The following is an 18,580-nucleotide window of genomic DNA, read 5'->3' on the forward strand; positions in this document are numbered from 1 at the left end:
CTCTATTGATTTTGATTTATTTTTAAAAAAAAAAGAGACAAAGATAACATGGACAGTGACCTTATCCTACATTTATTAGGAGCCCTCTCTTATGGCGGAGGAAAACTGTGGGTACAAAACACGGATCTAAACATGAAACAACAAAAACCACCCAAGAACCAAACGCAAACAAGGACCTAGAACATAGAACACCTCAGGAAACAATCCCAATCTCTACTGAGATCTAGAAAGGAGAGTCCTTCGAAAGCACTTTGTTTTCAAATTACACATTACAATGTCTTCTCTTTTGCAAATTTTGAAAACTAACAACCAACCAAACACTTTAACTTTTGAAAGAACGCAACTCTTTCAAAGAAGTTTGGGCCAACTAAACTCTGGCACCCCGTGGATTGAAATGAGTGGATGGAAGGTTGATTTACAAGAGTAAATCAGACTTGTAAATCAGTTACTAATTATTAATTAATTAATTAATGACAATATAATAAATAAAAAAGTGGCATTAATTGTTGTGCCAAATTTGGCTCATGCTATATCCTATGCCGAATTTGGCACAAATTTTAACATGTGCTAAATTTATCACACTTTTTAGAACATTATTGGAGTGATAATTTTGTTGAATGTGCTATATATAACAATGCACCACCTTTTTGGAACTCTATTTTAAGCTGTTCTTATGGTGTAAACTTTATAAAAGATGATACTTTTGTAATAGTTATAAATAAAATGGTATTTTTAAAAATTTGAGAATTTTTTAATAAAAAGTGATATTTTCTAAAACTTGAGGCCTTTTTATTTGGGGCCTAGTAAATATTGTAATTTTTTTAGGTTTATAATGTAATTATGGTGTAAGCATGTATAGGTTGGTACTCGTTTGTGCTTTTGTTTTTCTAAAGTACAAGATAGTGAAGAAAATGAGATCAAGTAGTAACTTGGTTTTGGGGTAAGAAAGGTAAATTCATTTGCTATTATATGTAACTTGGGGGATGTTTGGTATGTCTTGGTCTACCATTTGAAAAACCAATTATATATAAGATGAACTAATTAATAGTGTCAATTAACATAAGAAGAGTTTATACTTTTTTTTGACTCTGTGTTTTGTCCAATTACTTGTTTGGACTCTGTATTTTGACAAATGACTTTTTGAACCATGTGTTTTGTAAAATAGTTCAAATAGAACCCTAAACTCGATTTTGGTCAAAGTTTTCTGAGCTGAAATTACAAATAATTCACCAAACTAACAATTTAAAACAAAACAAAATCATTTTGCTTAACAACTATATTGTTATATTCAAATTTTTCTTCATCAAAATTGGGTTTAAGGGTCTATTTGAACCATTTTACAAAACACAGTGTCCAAAAAAGAATTTGTCAAAATACAGGGTCCAAATAGATAATGAAACAATACACAAGATTCAAAAATGTATAAACTCATATAAGAAAGACTAGCGCATTTTAAATGTGTTGGCCATAATTGTGTAGTAGATAATATAAATAATTTTACAAACTTATATATATAGACTATATATAAATCTCTCCTTTATTCTTTTTATAGTTGCTATTTTAGAAGGAATTTTTTGAAATAAATAAAACATAATATCGAGCTAAATTCATTACAAAGGTTTACCATTGATCCACCTTTGAAACATAGCAAAACATTCCTTTTGCTTGTACTGGGGTGCTGTGTGTCCTGCTCCCTGCATTCATGTAATAATATAATTATCAAATCAATGATTATTTGGTTAAACATTGAACAAAATTAAATGATTTTTTTAAAAATAAATCATTAAGAATTTGATTATAGATAACTTAATCTTGCAAAATTTATACAATATAGGACAATTCTTCTATAGGGTTTCACTTTAAGCCCTACCAGTAGGGCTTTCAGTGTTTTTCGACCCGTGAACAGTTTTCGGCGCGACTTTTTTTATGACCGTGTATATTGTAGCTATTTAGAGCATCCTGCAAGTTTTCAAAAAATTCTGAATAGTTTACAGTATCGAAAACTAGGTTCAAACATGTTGTTTTCCACGCGCATAAAAAAAATTAGTCACGCGTGCAACATGTTTGAACCTAGTTTTCGGTACTGTAAACTATTCGAATTTTTTTTAAAAATTTGCAGGATGCTCTAAATAGCTACAATATACACGGTCATAAAAAAAAATCGCGCCAAAAACTGTTCACGGGTTGTAAACACTGAGAACCCTACCGGTAGGGCTTAAAGTGAAGTCCCTATAGAAGAATTCCCTTACAAATATATTATGTTCTTAAAAATAAACATCCAGCCTTGCCTTAACAGTTGCAAATGTCATTTGATTGGAGTAACTCCTAGTGAACCTGAAAGTCCAAAACAAATATATTATAATCTAAACTTATGAAAATGTGAGTGTTGAATATTAAACCTTTATTACTATGGCTGTGTTAGGTAAAATTTTTATTTGTGAAATTTTTAAACACAAAAATGGAGATATTTGTTTTTAAAAATAAAGAAACAAAAATAAAAATATGTTTGGTAACTATTTTTTATTTTTGTTTTTAAAAACAAAAAATAATAAATGCGTTTGATAATTTTTATTTTTTGTTTAACAATATAAAATGAGGTGTTGATTTGAAGACGAGAAGAAAAAAAAAGTGAAAAGTCGAAAACGGATGAAAAAAAATTTGAAAGTGAAAAAATTCTATTTTTAAAATTTAATTAAAATTTTTAAAAATAATAAATAAAAATAGAGTTACCAAGCACTTTTTTGTGCTTAATTTTCAAATTTTAATTGATTAAATAAAAAACCTTTTTTTTTAAATGTTACCGAACAACACCTATATCTTTTTCTATTTTAATTTTAAAAATAATGTTCCTTTAGGATTTCCCTCCAAGCAATTTGTGATGTGCATATTTACCCTGCAACTTGGTCTTCAACAATCCATGACCTCCACTCATCTACAATGGAGTAATTTAAAGACTTTATCCATGATTGAGTTGCCAAGAACGGAACACCCATGTCATGATCTCCACTGACAAAGAACATTAGAACAAAAAACAGATTAAGAAGTTATCCAAACAAAATTTATACATTTATATAGGCCATTACTATAGCCTATAGTATTCTACAAAGAGTAATGATATGTGCACCAAAATTATGCACAAAAAATTATGTATACATAAGCTGACGTGACAGTTTCATTTGACCAATCAAATCTATATCACGTAGGACCCACTGTTTTTACGTCAGTTGGTTTAATGTTTTGTTGCACATATCATTACTTATTCCACATATTATGAAAGAAATGACCTAATAAATTAGATTCACCTGTATATTAAAGATCTGTAGCCTTTAGCACTAAGGTTTACATGATACTGAAAGCTGCTTACAATGTCTACTTTATATTGATCTCCTAGGTCGTGATTGCATCGCAGCCATTCATGTATACTACCCTGCATAAAATTATCTCGTCACATCACTACCTTTATTTAAAAATAAATAATTAATAATTAAGAAAAATTTACGGGTATACACATCGCCCTAATTGGTTTGACACAATTCAAAATATTCAACATGTACAAAAAGTTCACTTCATCATGAAGGGTGAAGAAATGAGAAAACCTAACTTTGACACCATATATAAAACTTTTTAAAGTAAGATTGAGAATCCTACTTAAAACTAATTGGTGCTTGTTGAAATTCATTTCCAGCTCATGTCACTCACGTGATAAACATGTATCTCATTAAAAATTACAAAGTTGCAACACGTGTTTCGCTAAGACCAAGTATTAATCTCTCACTCAAGGCTACTTGGCTAGAAACAAGCAACGCGCATTGCACGTTGTTTATTTAGTTTTATTTATAGAATATTTTAATTATATTTAATAAATTTGTATCATTGTTATATAAATTTCAAATAATATAATATTATTATAAATAATAATATAACATTTTTAAACATACATGATAATTATTTTAATAAAAATTAAGATTATATATTATCATAATATTTAAATTTATACTAATATAAATATTAAATATCTAGTCTTAATTGTATTAAATATTATTATAATTATAATTATTTATAATATTTGAATTCATATTAATATAATTAGTAAAGAATTATGATTATATATTATTATCATAATAATATTTTATAACATTTAAATTTATATTGATATAATTATTAAATATCAATAATAATTATGGACATGCAAGGGAATTGGGTGGATTCGAAAGAGGGGGTTAATGAGGCTTTTCTCTCCTACTATAAAGATCTTTTGGGCTCTAAGTTGGCTAATCGCACTAAGGTGATGAAATCAGTTATTGGCATGGGGCCTCTAGTTACTAAGGAGCAGCAACAATTTCTTCTCCAGGATTATTCCCTTGAGGCGGTCAAAAGAGTTATTTTTTCCATTCCTAACCAGAAGGCATCGGGTCCGGATGGCTATGGTAGTGGGTTTTACAAAACTAATTGGGAGCTCATTGGAACAGAAGTTTGCAGGGCTGTTTTATCATTTCTTCATTCGGGTCACCTGCTCAAAGAGGTAAACAACACTTCAATCACTCTTATTCCGAAAACTAACTGCCCAGCAAATGTTAGTCATTTTCGGCCAATATCTTGCTGTAATGTATTGTATAAGGCAGCTACAAAGCTTATTTGTGAGAGACTCCGAATTATTCTTCCTGATCTTATTGCTCAAAATCAGGGGGGCTTCATTCATGGGAGGTTTATTGCCCATAATATCATGATTTGTCAGGATATTGTGAGGCATTATCAGAGGAAAAATGTGAAACCTAGTTGTATGATTAAATTGGACCTGAAAAAAGTTTACGATACGGTAGAATGGGACTTTTTAGAGGAGATGCTTAAGGAGTTAAATTTCCCTAGTAATTTTGTGGAGCTGATTATGATCTGTGTTAGAACTCCTCATTTTACTCTGCTGCTAGATGGCACTTTCCATGGTTATTTTGAGGCTAATAGGGGTTTAAGGCAGGGGGATCCATTATCTCCCCTTCTTTTTGTCATTTGTATGGAATATCTTTCTAGAATTTTAGCTAAGATTGCTTGCAAAACTGACTTTCATTTTCATCACAGATGCAAGGAGCTTAAACTAAACCATTTATGCTTTGCAGATGATGTTATTTTGTTTTGTAAAGGAGATTATAAATCTATTGTGTTCCTCTTACAAGGCTTTAAAAGATTTTCTGATACTTCGGGTCCTCAAGCTAATATGACTAAATCTGCGATCTATTGCCATGGGATGAGGAGGTGAACCGTATTCTATTAGTTTCGGGGTTTACCAAAAGCCATCTGCCTTTTCGCTATCTTGGGATCTCAATCTGTTCGAAAAGGATTAGCTTGGCTGAGTGTACTGTGTTGGTGGAAAGGATTATTCAGCGAATTCGAATTTGGAGTTCGAGGCATCTATCTATTGCTGGTAGACTTACACTAGTCAATGCTGTCTTGATGGCCATTCACTCTTACTGGGCTCAGATTATGATCCTTCCAAAGGCTCTTCTGGATAGAATCAATCAAATTTGTAGAGCTTATCTTTGGCATGGCTCGGCTGATTACTCTGGACTTGGTTTTGTGTCTTGGCAGGATGTTTGTAAAAGGAAGGTTGAGGGAGGTCTAGGCTTAAGGAATATTGTCTACTGGAATTATGCTGCAATTGGCAAACATGTTTGGCATATTACAATGAACAAGGAGAACCTTTGGGTGAAATGGGTGCATTTGGTCTACCTTCATAATCAAGATTGGTGGCAATATCAAGCTCCTAGTGATAACAACTGGTATTGGCGTCAAATTGTGCGGATTAAAGAAAAAATCAAAGGTGTTGTTACCAGAAACAGGTTTGAGCATAACTTTTATTCTATATCTGATATATATGCAGTGTTACTGAACAACACTCAGCCAAGATTTGTATATGCTGATCTATGGAGTAGATTAAGTGTTCCTAAGCATATAATCTTTATCTGGCAGTATCTTTTTTGAAGATTGAAAACTAAAGATCGTCTGAGGAAATTTGGGCTGAATATTGATTCTTGCTGTAGCATTTGTGGTGTAGAAGAGGAAACTCATAGCCATCTTTTCTTTGGTTGTTCCTTCAGTGCTCATTGTGCTCATATTTTGTTGGGATGGCTGGATATTAGAACCAGAAACTTCTCTGTGGAAGGAATTTTTAAATGGATAAAAAGATCCAAATTTAGTAGATTCAAGAAGTTAGTGAGTTGGTCTATCCTTTCTAGCCTCATCTATCATGTTTGGAAAGTTCGTAACATAGCATATTGGGATAGTGTGGTTTGGTTTGTTCAGTATACGATCAGAAGGATTAAGTTGGCTGTTGTTAACCGAGATTTTCGGCAACTATATTAATGAATGATATTTACTAGTAATAATAATGAAAATGGAAGATCGACACGAGGTTTTTACGTGGTTGGGGCGTTAATTAGCCTTAGTCCACGAGTCCATATATTAGAGCTAGAAGAAGCTTTTACAATGGAGTTTTCTAATTATATCTAAACAGAGTTTCTGCCTTCTCCCCCAATTTTACGTTGTTCTACAGCTTATATTTATAAGCTGAGGGGGACACCGTGTAATATCCGTTTTCCCGGAAGGGCAATTTCGTAATTTTCCCATTGTGTGCATCCTTGTCTTTTTTTTTTTTCTTTTTCTTTTCCTTTGATGAATTATTGGATATGTATGACTTCCAATGGAAATAAAATTCATTGTTTCTCATGTTTGAGTTTTTGTGGAATCACAACATGAGAATAATGTCAAGTGAATAAATAATGGCTCGGGTTAAGTTATTTTATTTATTTAAAAATTATAATAGTAATTATTATTATTATGAGCATAATAGTAATAATAATATGCTTGAAATTATTTTATCTTATTATGTGTAATTTTTGGTTTGCCATAATATTAAATATTAGAATTTGTGAAAAGACCATAATACCCTCAAGTTTGGGATTGGTTCAAGGGGCATTTTAGAGACTTTATTTCTTCTGTTTTAACATGATTAAATATTCATAAAATTGATTAAATTTTCGAAATTTAACTGATAATATTAGTTGTGGAACTTAGTCAATTTATTTTATATTTTTTTAAGGAAAAAAAAAAAAATCCTTGAAAAGAGGATTTTACCACTTCAAACGCTAATTTATTTTTTAAACCTATTCTAAAACGTGTTACCATGATAATCAGATGGAGAAATCGTGGGAATATTGAGGGAATCAAAGGATTGAAGAGAGAGAGTGTTCTTATCGTTTTTTTTAAAAGAGAAGAAATTTTTGAGTTCTTGCACTTGGGAAAAATCTGGGCAGTAAAGAGCATTGTAGAATCAATCTAGGGGAGGAAATAAACATTTTGAGTGTGAGAAATACATTTATAAAGCCTCGGATTGTGATTCACCATTTTTATCCAAGAAAATGCATATTCTTGGATAATTTTGGATTTAAGTGTGTTCAAGAGTGTATGGTGTGCGTGGTTGGTGATAAACAAGCTTAGGGGACTCCAATAATCGGTTTTGACGTGAAGAAACGGGCTGAAATGGTCTAGAGCAAGAAAAACTAATTTTGAGCTCCATTTTTGGCGGTACACCGGACTTGGAGAAGAAGACTTCGGAACAAGGGGTTACGGACATCTTTTTGGGCTGGGGTCTATTGTTTTGAAGTTCTGGACATAAGGGGATCATTTACCAAGCAAGAGAAGGGTTGGAAAGCAGCAAAACTCAGCCATAGAGTCGCCGTCGCCGGAGAAGAAGACAAAACCGGCGATATTTCCGGCGAACCCGATCTGGGTGTTTACTGAGGTGTTTTTTTTGGTTTTTCAATCTTAAAAATTAGTACATTAATTTTAGAGCATTTTCCAACTGGTTTCATATTTTTCTGATTTTTCTTTGAATTATTATGATTTATTGAAGTTTTAATAAAGATTAATTATGAAAAATATTTTTATTGTTCAGAAAAATATGATTCTATGTTTCAATGATATCTATATCATTTAGAATGGCTTTGTACGTTTAGATTTAAGTTTTGATCGTATTTGATAATTTTCTTCAATTATTTACTTTTAAATGTGTGATTTAAGAAAATATATGTGGAAAATTATTTAAAGTATTCTGAAAATTCTGAGAATTTTTGTATATGTTTAAAATGAGATTCTAAGGCTCTCTGTAATTTTATTTCGAATTTGTATCATTTATGTAATTTTCATGATTTATTTGGCTTATGTTATATTTTAAATATAAAAAAATATTAATGCTACTGTTCTGAACCTTAGATAATTTTTGTGTGTTACTGTAGGGTGTATAAACCGATCTGTATAGTTAGATTCTATTTTTAATCAGTTATTAATTTTTCTTTAATTAATTATTTTTTCTATAAAATTAATTAAGAAAATTAGTTATTTTGCCCAGAAAATTCTAAAATAATTTTTATAAGTTTATTTTGGAATTTTAAACAGTTCTGTATGTTAGTTTGATTTTTGGGCTTGGTTGTGTATTTATTTATATTATTTGGGTTTTATTTGAGAAATTGAGGAAAAATAATTTATAAATGTTAAAAATTATTTTTCTGGTCGTATATGAGAATTTGCTGATTATTTAGGGTTCTGGAAAAATTATTTATTAAATTTTGTTGTCATATGATAATTTTTATAAAATTATTGAGTCTTTAATGTAATTATGATATTAAAGGGTATTTTGATAATTTTCACATAAAAAGTAATCATATGAATTCATGCGATATGTTAGAAACATCATTGTTTGTGTATGTGACATTATGGTTTGAACCTTTTGTGGAAAATTGTTTTAATTTACGTGTCATGCATGTTAAAATGGCATAGTTAAATTATTTCGATAATTAAGGTTTCGAAATAAAACCTTAACGCCTATTTTATTTATCCTAAATTTTCGCTGTGTAATTGGACGTCTAGGAGCTAGCGGTCATCGAGGTGACGCAGCGAGTGGTTCAAGACACGTCAGCGGAAAACGCACTGTTTAAGGTAAGAAGAGTGGACATCTGCGCATAGGGTGTACGTTATGCGTACAACCTTGTTTTCTTATTTGTTAGTTATGTAATTATATTTGTGACCTGAATTGTTGCATTAGGTTGACTAGCATGAGGATAGTGCTAGGGATTTTAGTTAGTAGACATGCTTAGATGATAGAGTAGGCGTGCTACTAGATTTTAGCTGCTTGTGTGAGTATAGCACTTGCAGGAATTATCTTGGGTGTGTATAACTCAGGATAATAAGATGCCACCACGGAACTGCCGAGTGTGAGTACAGCGCAGGCAGGGCAACGATGTCTCGAGGGAACGACCGAGTGTGAGTACAGCGCAGGCTAGACTATGTGCCACCGTGGGAATGCCGAGTGTGAGTACAGCGCAGGCAAGGCAGATTACATTTCATGTCCGATCAACATGACTTGTTAGTATTTATGTGTGTGAGTGTAACACACATTATGTTAGTGTGATATGGTGTTTATATATCGCACGATGATTATTATGCTTAAGATGTTTATTTATGTTTAGTTGAAAGTTTATGTTTTCTGGTTTGGGGAGTTATGTCCTACATAGCTCTTCTTACTGGGCGTTAGCTCACGGGGTACTCTGTGTGCAGGTAAAGGCAAAGCAAAGCAGTGAGTAGTGCGGGCTCGAGGCATGGACGGAACATGTTAGAGGCTGGGCTCCAGTTATTTTATGTTTTTTTTTTAATTTTCAGACTTGAATGGTTATTTTCTTTATGTTTTGTTATTAAACCCAGCGTCCAACATTTTTATTTTTAAATAATGAGATCTCATTGTCTGTTTAAATTTTAAATAAATATTTTCTCTTAGTGTCTTAAAGTATTTATTGTTTATTATTTTTAAATGGACTCCCTAAGTAACGTCTCGGGAAATCGGGGCGTTACACACCGGGTCTGGGCCGGATCCGACCTGGGCCCATCAGAGGAATGTGCACCAGGGGCCTTTCTAGTGGAGGCCCAATATAAAAAGGTATATAGTACACAAAATTCAAACTAGCTAAGGCCCCATTAGTTGATCTGTGACACAAGCCTTCGCCCGACAAAACGGCGCTTTGGCTCTGACCACTTCGAGTCACGAGGCCGATTCAGGAGACAAGACCGGTCAGGGTACTTGGCTGCGCAGTCCTGACACACCAGTGGGCAATCCCGAGGCGACCTTTTCTGCAGGCGAAAAGTGGGGGACAATGCCCACGCGAAATGAGGCGGTTTAAGGATTCTGGACACCTGGCCCTTCAACTGGGGAGGAGGTGATCCAGGTCCGTTTACCATCGGCCCGCTCCGTTTACCTCGGGCCCGGACCATACCATGCTCCGGGATAGGGACGCATGGGCCGCGACGGTCCGGGCGCTCTGGACATCGCCGGAACCGTTCAAGGTGACGACGAACCCGGAGGTACGCCCCGGACCCCTCCAGATGGGCCCAGTCTAGAGTCCCCGGTCCGTACCAATTCCCTTGGGCGATATTCAAACCAAGGGACCTTGGGCTAGGCCCATATGCCGAGTCGGACCTCTGACCGTGGGCCAGGGCGAAGGCCCAAAGCCCTTCCAGGAAATGGGGATAACAGCTGTATATAATAGATTTCTTTATACTGTTTCTTTAGGAATGAATGTAGATGAGTTGATTTGGTTTCATAAGTTGTTTGAGTTGTAACTAGCTTTGTTTAGCTGTTCATTGCAGCTTTTGTAATATTGGTTTTATGCAATATAATTGACTTACTTACCAAAAAAAATTTATTAAATATCTAGTCTTGTAATATATATAATTATAATAATAATATTTTATAACATTTAAATTTAAATTTATATTAATATAATTATTATATAGTATAATAATATAATTAATAAATATCTATTTTAGTTAGTTTTAAAGAAATATTTCGTTAAATATTTAGAATATTCCATTAAAATTAACAAAACAAACCGTTAAAACTAAAAAATTTCTTTAGCTACACACTTTTTATAAATAATATTTTTTAATAAAAATTAAAATTATGTATTATATATTATTATTATAATAAATATTAAATATCTAGTCTTAATTGTATCAAATATTATTATAATATTTGAATTCATATTAATATAATTAATAAAAAATTAGGATTATATATTATTATCATAATAATATTTTATAACATTTAAATTTATAATAATATAATTATTAAATATCTAGTCTTGTATTATATGAATTCAAAGGTGGTGGTTCGGAAAAGAAACTATTGGATTTTAAAGACCAAGCCAAGGGAAATGTCGTGGTGGCGGTGGTTTAGTTTGAAATGGCTTAAAAAAGCTCGGATCTACGCTTGAAGGTTCAGAAATCACCATGGATTCCGACGAGCATTGACTTCCAACTCCAGTGACCATTGAGTCTGATTTTTTAGTGGGTTTTGAAACCCAAGAAGCAAGGAGTATGGTGATGGTGGTGGTGGTGGTGGTGGTTTAGCTCGTGGTGGCCGGAAAGTGCTCAGAAAGTTTGGGAGAAACTCATGAACGACAGAACTTTGAGTGCCCCGTTGAGGGCCTTAGGTCGTGCGTGAGGTGTTCATCTTCGGGGGTTGGGGGTTTCGGGGGACGGCGCATCGGATGGTTTGGTGCGTGGCGGTGGTCGACGACGGGACAGCGGCCGTTCGACCCTGGCAGAGACGACGCAAGGAGAGAGAGGGAGAGAGAGAATGAACTTCGGGACAGAGAGAGGAAACCGAGGAGAGAGAGAGAGAAAAAGGGGCTGAGTGATTTTTTTTGTTTTTTTTTTAATAAATAATAATAAAACTTTTGTTAAAAAAAATTATTTAAACTTTTAGGACACACATAAGTTTTTAGGGCTCGCACTGTGTGTCCTAAAAAAATTCTTTAAGGACTCCCAATGAGTGTCCTAAAAAGTCCAGGAGTTGTTTGTTAAAAAAAATTCAAATTTTTAGGACACATAGTGCGAGCCCTAAAAGAAAATTGCGAGTCCTAAAAAGTCCCGGAAGTGTTTGTTAAAAAGAAATTCAAACTTTTAGGACACATAGTTTTTAGGGCTCGCAGAAAATTGCGAGTCCTAAAAAGTCCAGGAAACTTTTAGGACATACATAGTTTTTAGGACTCGCTCCGTTGCGAGTCCTAAAAAGTCTTTAGGACTCACATCTAGGTGAACGCCCCAAAAAAAGTCATAAAATGATGTTTTTGTAGTAGTGTTGTGGACACAACACATGTACAATTCTATATATATACTCGAAAGAATAGTCTTTGTTGCTAGTTAGATGATATAGTTGGTGAAATCTAATGGTGATGCTTACTTGACATAACTAGAAGATGACAATCATACAAAGAACGATCACATACCTTTCTTATGTGAAGTGCTTTGCGAACATCACCATCGTTAGCCCAATAACGAGAAAGCTGGTGATCATAGTTCTAGACATACCCAGAAAACGTACGAGTTATTAGTATATAAGATCGAGTTTGGACTTAAACAAAGATTATATATATATATAGGGGAATTCTCCTATAGGGGCTTCACTTTAATTCCTACTGGTAGGGCTCTCAGTATTTCTCGACCAGTGAACAGTTTTCGGCGCGACTTTTTTTTATGACCGTGTATATTGTAGCTATTTAGAGCATCCGACAAATTTTCAGAAAATTCCGAATAGTTTACAGTACCGAAAACTATGTTCAAACATGTTGTTGCACGCGTGACTAATTTTTTTTATACACGTGGAAAACAACATGTTTGAACCTAGTTTTCGGTATTGTAAACTATTCAGAATTTTCTGAAAGTTTGTAGGATGCTCTAAATAGCTACAATATACACGGTCATAAAAAAAAGTCACGCCGAAAACTGTTCACGGCTCAAGAAACACTGAGAGCACTACCGGTAGGGCTTAAAGTGAAGCTCCTATAGAAGAATTGTAATAGTCAAGTTGATCGATTTTCCACTTACTCGACAACCGAATGGAGGAAATGGTGAGTCATCATCATCATCAGAAAGGAGAAACACTTGAGAATTCATTTGATTCAACCATCTTCTAATTTTATTTAGAGAACGATCTTTAGGGCAATCCGGTTCCAAAATATGAGCTTCATTAATTCCTGAAATGCACTGTAAACAGAAGGAATTAAGCATATGCTCTAATCTTGACCATTAAATCTAGTTTGATCCAGTGGTGGAGTGAAAATTAACCTAAAATTGTGTCAATTGAACTATATATATCATCAACTTCCTTAGTACTAGTTACCTTTTGGTAGTATTGGAAAGCTTTCAAACACTTGGTATTGTTGGAATCTATGTTCTTATACTCTCCTTGGCAACTATTCTCCAGGGACTGAAAGACAAAAATTAAATGTTTATATTTAGGATTTCTCGGCAAAATGACCTATTTTTTTTAGGTCATTTTGAATTCTGGCCTGGTTTTGATAATTTTTTGCAAAATGGTCTCCAATACTTCTGATAGCTGGTCGAAAGTTTTAGACAGCTATTTGAAATTTTAGACAGATATCATTTTGCAAAAAAAATTATCAAAGCTAAATCAGAGTGCAAAATGACTTCAGAAAAAATGTCATTTTCATCAATTAGGCTTATATTTATATAATTACATAATCTAACTTTCAACACTACAAAATTATATTCCACAACTATATTTTTTAATAATTAATTATATTTAATCATTCACCTTGTATAGTTCATCAGAAATAAGTGCCATTCTATGTGCAAATGGGATTTTGTAATTTTGGTTTGTTGAATGGTCTGTTAGAGGGTTCCCAAGTATGTATCCCTGAAAAAATTAAACCATTAATTTGACTTTTTTAATTGAGAAATTAATTTGATACATTTTAACCTTCATAAAATAACTTTTTTCAATATGAAAGAAAAGTATTTCAATAGATGTAATAATAATAATTTGATAACCTTTAGAGTTATAGATGGTATGGTGCTTTCCTTAATCCCTGCATAGCAAGAATTTAAGTGATTATTAGCTCTAGTGCTCCAAATTTGCCATTGTGCTTTAACTAAAATATTTAATGTTTACTCAATTTTGAATATTACTTTTGTTCTTCAGTAAACAAACAAGTGTAAAAAATAGTAAAATTTTGCCATTATAGCTAGGTAGATAGATGTTATATATTGTCAACCCATTAATTCTTGCATTTTTTTTTTATTATGAAACAATACAAACACATCTAATTCAAATATGCATACTATGATATGTGAGTATTTATAGGGTAGGTAACCATTTGTTATTATGTGTTTTTGTAAAGTATTATTTTGGTACATTGTGTTCACAATAATACTCATTTGATATTTTTTATTTTAAAATTATACATATTTAGTACCTTGTATTTTAAAATCGTACATATTTTGTATCCTAAATTCAAATTTAATTGATAAATTTTTTTCAATTTAATCAAATTCTACAAGATGCAAATTCAAATATAATTACTTAATTACATATAACTGATGATATTTCGGTCATATTAATAAAATTTTATTTGTTAAATCTGAGTCTAGAGTACCAAATATATATGATGTTAAAATATATGGTGTCATATGAGCATTATTGAAAAAAGAGAGTACCAAAATGATACTTTGCAAAAACATAAGGTACCAAATGAAAAAATTCCCTTATTTATAATCATATCATTTAAATGTGAGAGTCCGACATTAAAATAATAAATTGTTTATATTAATGACTTATCATAGTGTACATATTTTGTTTGTAAATTGGAAGTATATGTAGTATTAATCTTTAATTATTATTTAGGGTATATAATCATTTGATATCCTGTGTTTTATCTATATACAAATTTGGTACCTTATATTTTCAATAATGCTCATTTGATATTCTCTAATTTGAAATTGTGCATATTTGATACCCTGAACTCAAATTTGAAGACTAAATTTTAACAATATGACAAAATCGCCCTTAATTATATATAATTAAGTAGTTACATTTGAATTTAAAACCCAGATAATTAATGTCAGTTTTGTCATATTGATAAAATTTAAGTCCAGAATACTAAATATGTATAGTTTCAAATTACATGGTATTAGATGAGCATTATTGAAATCATAGAATACTAAGTATGCATTTCAATAAAACACAAAGCAACAGTATTTACCCTATTATTTATAGTTGCCGATTTTTCATACCATTTGAGATTAGTTGGCAAAGGGCAGGGACAATCATCCCAGAGAAAGAATCTCCAGTAATATAAACAGGATTGGAGATGAACTCTGGATAATTAATCAGCCACTGCATGAGTATTTACAATTCAAATATTACTAATATGATTTTAAAGATAAATGACATATTTAACATTAGGTAATATACCTAACAACTCTCCTTAAAATAAATAATATGCAATAGAATATCACAAGAAGTTTAATTATTTCTACCTTTTTGAAAAATTGAAAAAGGTCGTTGAGTTGTTTAAAATCATTCCAGTGATTTTTAGATGAAGTTTTTGAATATGAAAATCCAGTACCAACCGGCGAGTCTACAAATATTATATTGGACACCTGTACATCACGCCATCAAATACAAGTGTATAATATTTACAATATTTATAAAGACGAAGAAAAGTACATGAATAATGATATGTACACCAAAATATTAGACCAATATGTGCGCTAAAATATTACACCAACCGATGTGACAATTCAATTTAACCAATCAAATTTATTTCAAATGAGACTAGCCATTTTAAAAAAACAATATCATATCAGTTGATGTAATGTTTTAGTGCATAATTTTAATGTTCATATCATTGTTCAAAGTAGATATAGCATCATCACCTTTGTCCAGGAGTAGTGATTTAAGATCAACTTGGGTAGGCTTCCATTGTATTTCTCTATCTTGTAATTTAGTGGACCTAAAATACTCAGAACAAACCACCAAGGATGATATATTTTTGTCAATTAGCCATATCATAGTGTATCACTTATGACTAAACTAGAATTAAGTTGATCTAATAATCTTCAACCAAACCATATTTAAGAAAACAAAACTCATGTTCTTTCATCGTTAATTAACTTTAGTTAGTTAATCTGTTAGGTTATCTTTATGTCAAATTAGTTACATCTGTAACCACTTGTAACCATTCAGTAAGATCCTTTTCTCCTCATTCCGTAATATAATTTCAATGTCAAAAAAGGCCATCTCTCTCTAAATATATATATTTATATATTTGTGTGTATAATTAAAGTACTAGAAAGCACGAGTTGAAATCAAAGAATCTATATATATATATATACATAAAGGTATGTAACGATTATTTTTATGTAACGATTATTTTTATGACCGTGTATATTGTAATTATTTAAAGTATCTGTAAATTTTCAGAAAATTTTGAATAATTTACAATACCGAAAGTTAAGTTTAAACATGCTTTTCCACAAGATTTGTTTTCATGAATATACGTAAAATATAAAACAGTTACAAAAATACCTTGACAAATTTTATTTACAAAATTAGTTAAATTTGTAACTTCTTGTAACCATTCCTAATATAAGACCCCTTTCTCTTCATTCTGTTATACAATTTCGATATCAATAAAAAGACTTTCTTTTCTTCTTCTTCTCTGTTCTCCTGCAACTAATATATACATATACATATATATATTTGTGTATGTAGTTACCTATTTCATAGACAAGGCCAGACCAAGCAGAGCAACCAGGGCCTCCTGTGAGCCACAACAACAGAGGATCTTTGTCTGGTCTTCTCTCCGACTTTACAAAGTAGTAGAAAAGCTGGGTGTCCTCCGATTCACCAACTCCGATATACCTATATATATATATAAATATACATATTTCACTATTCATATATAGTATATATGTATATATATATAGTAAAGTTTACGTACCCTGTTTCAAGATGAAAAGGCAGAGGACCTTGGAAACCAGGGAGATAGTTGACTATGGAGGCAGACAGCACAAGCTGTAAGGTCCAGGGCTGTAACAGAATGAAGAGTAGCAGAGGAAGAAGAAGAAATAGAAGAGGTGGAGTCGCCATGGATTGTAGCTATGGGAGCTTGAGAAAGGACTCTAGTTTTGTTTGAAAACATAGGATAGGAGTAGGACAGTGATCCATGGATTGTAGCTTTGTTGAGTTCTTGGTTATGCTTTTTCTTTTCTTTTGTCGGTGCTGACCCCTTACTGAAAGAAAATTAATCAATTGGTTATAATTTTCATATTTAAGTACATTGCATTTGAAAAAAAAAGAAGATAGAAATTAATGATATGGTCCATGGTGAGTGACTGATGTGACCAAAAGGATGGTAATAATTAATGATATGGTCGAGTAGAGTATGATGTAAATAGTGTGTTATATTTGGTATAAAAAGTCAATATATTATATATTTAGCATAATTTTTAGTATTATACTTCAATGCACAATTACAAAAATTGTTGTAAAATTTGATATTTCATTTATGTTAATTTGATATTTATTGAAAATATATAAAAATTAATCATTTTTTTTTATCTTTTATTGTTGACATTATAAGATAATAATAAAATAATAAGATAAAAAGTATAGCATTTAATACAAATAGATAAAAATAATATTAAAATAATAAAAATGACATAAAAGCTCTTGACGAGTCCCTCGGTACGATTCAGATTGTGATGTAGCATTGTTTGAAAGAATTTATTCAACAAATGGTGTGCTTAAGATACTTGAATGTTCCCAATTAGCACAGGTTGATGTATCCCCAATTCATCAGGTGTGTTTACAATCACACTGCTTGAATCTTACATGTGTTTTTGTGTATTTTTCTTTTACTCATGATATAGATAGGTGTATTTATTAGTATTGCTTTGCATATCCTCTAACATATTTGTTAGCCATTGGAATTTAATTAAGCAATATAATACAAACTAGGCAGCTTTTCTTGGTTGCAGAATACTTGAGCCAAACAAGTATTAGAGCTGCAATAGATGAAAGTCACTAGTTTAGAATGACCAAATATCAAAATGGGAATCCAAGTAAGCGAAAATTAATCCAAAAGGTTTGGATGTTATTTTTGCTAATGATGAGGAATCTCTTGTAGTCCTGCTTGATATTCTCAAGGCTTTTTCTGCCATTTCTGGTTTAAAGATCAACTTGCAGAAGTGTCAACTTTTGGGTCTTAATGTGGGGGAGGAGGTTGTGTATTCTCGTGCCTCGGAAATTGGTTGTGAGGTAGGGAAGTGGCCTATGAAATATTTAGGTCTTCCTTTGGGAGATAATCCTAGGAAGAAAACCTTTTGGGAGCCAGTTTTGACTAAGTGCGCTAAAAGATTGGCTGGTTGGAAGTGTGCTTTTATTTCTAGAGGGCGGCAGCTTACTTTGATTCAATCAGTGCTTTCGTCACTTCCGGTGTATTATTTGTCTCTCTTTAGAGCTCCTAAATGTGTCCTGCAGGATTTGGAGAGGATGATGTGCGATTTCTTGTGGGAAGGAGCAAATCTTTCGGGTTCCGAGCATTTTATAGCTTGGAGTGTTGTTTGTAAACCCTTATTTCATGGAGGTATTGGGATTGGGAATTTAGATAAGAGGAATAAAACTTTTCTTTTGAAGTGGCCGTGGAGATTCCCTTTGGAGCGTAAATCGTTG

At 32.2% G+C, this 18,580-nt stretch overlaps 1 protein-coding gene across 2 annotated transcripts; it reads right to left on the reverse strand.

Moving 5' to 3' along the window:
* Window positions 1-1,408: 1,408 nt before the first annotated feature.
* Window positions 1,409-17,153, reverse strand: LOC133824840 (serine carboxypeptidase-like 7). Of its 2 annotated transcripts, XM_062257842.1 has the most exons (14): window positions 16,848-17,152; window positions 16,623-16,768; window positions 15,781-15,857; window positions 15,382-15,504; window positions 15,136-15,238; window positions 13,894-13,931; window positions 13,658-13,759; window positions 13,223-13,309; window positions 12,928-13,086; window positions 12,330-12,401; window positions 3,303-3,427; window positions 2,893-3,006; window positions 2,289-2,334; window positions 1,409-1,694 (listed from the first exon to the last, which is right to left on the reverse strand). In XM_062257842.1, the coding sequence occupies exons 1-14, from the start codon at window positions 16,994-16,996 to the stop codon at window positions 1,611-1,613; spliced, it is 1,425 nt and encodes a 474-aa protein (XP_062113826.1). In that variant the 5' UTR covers window positions 16,997-17,152; the 3' UTR covers window positions 1,409-1,610. The 2 variants fall into 2 exon arrangements, with proteins under 2 accessions (XP_062113826.1, XP_062113827.1); XM_062257843.1 differs by lacking the exons at window positions 12,330-12,401; window positions 12,928-13,086 and having other exon boundaries at window positions 16,848-17,153.
* Window positions 17,154-18,580: the final 1,427 nt, after the last annotated feature.

This window comes from Humulus lupulus, chromosome 3 (genome assembly GCF_963169125.1).
Source record: "Humulus lupulus chromosome 3, drHumLupu1.1, whole genome shotgun sequence".
Classification (NCBI taxonomy): domain Eukaryota; kingdom Viridiplantae; phylum Streptophyta; class Magnoliopsida; order Rosales; family Cannabaceae; genus Humulus; species Humulus lupulus.

Bases quoted from the DNA above. Each gene is read 5' to 3' on its own strand.
- LOC133824840 (XM_062257842.1), bottom strand. From the start codon at position 16,996: ATGGCGACTCCACCTCTTCTATTTCTTCTTCTTCCTCTGCTACTCTTC. The intron at 13,932-15,135 runs GTATGAAAAATC...CTTGCTATGCAG, and splicing joins TTGCCAACTAATCTCAAATG to GGATTAAGGAAAGCACCATA. The intron at 13,760-13,893 runs GTTATCAAATTA...TAATTTTTTCAG, and splicing joins TACCATCTATAACTCTAAAG to GGATACATACTTGGGAACCC.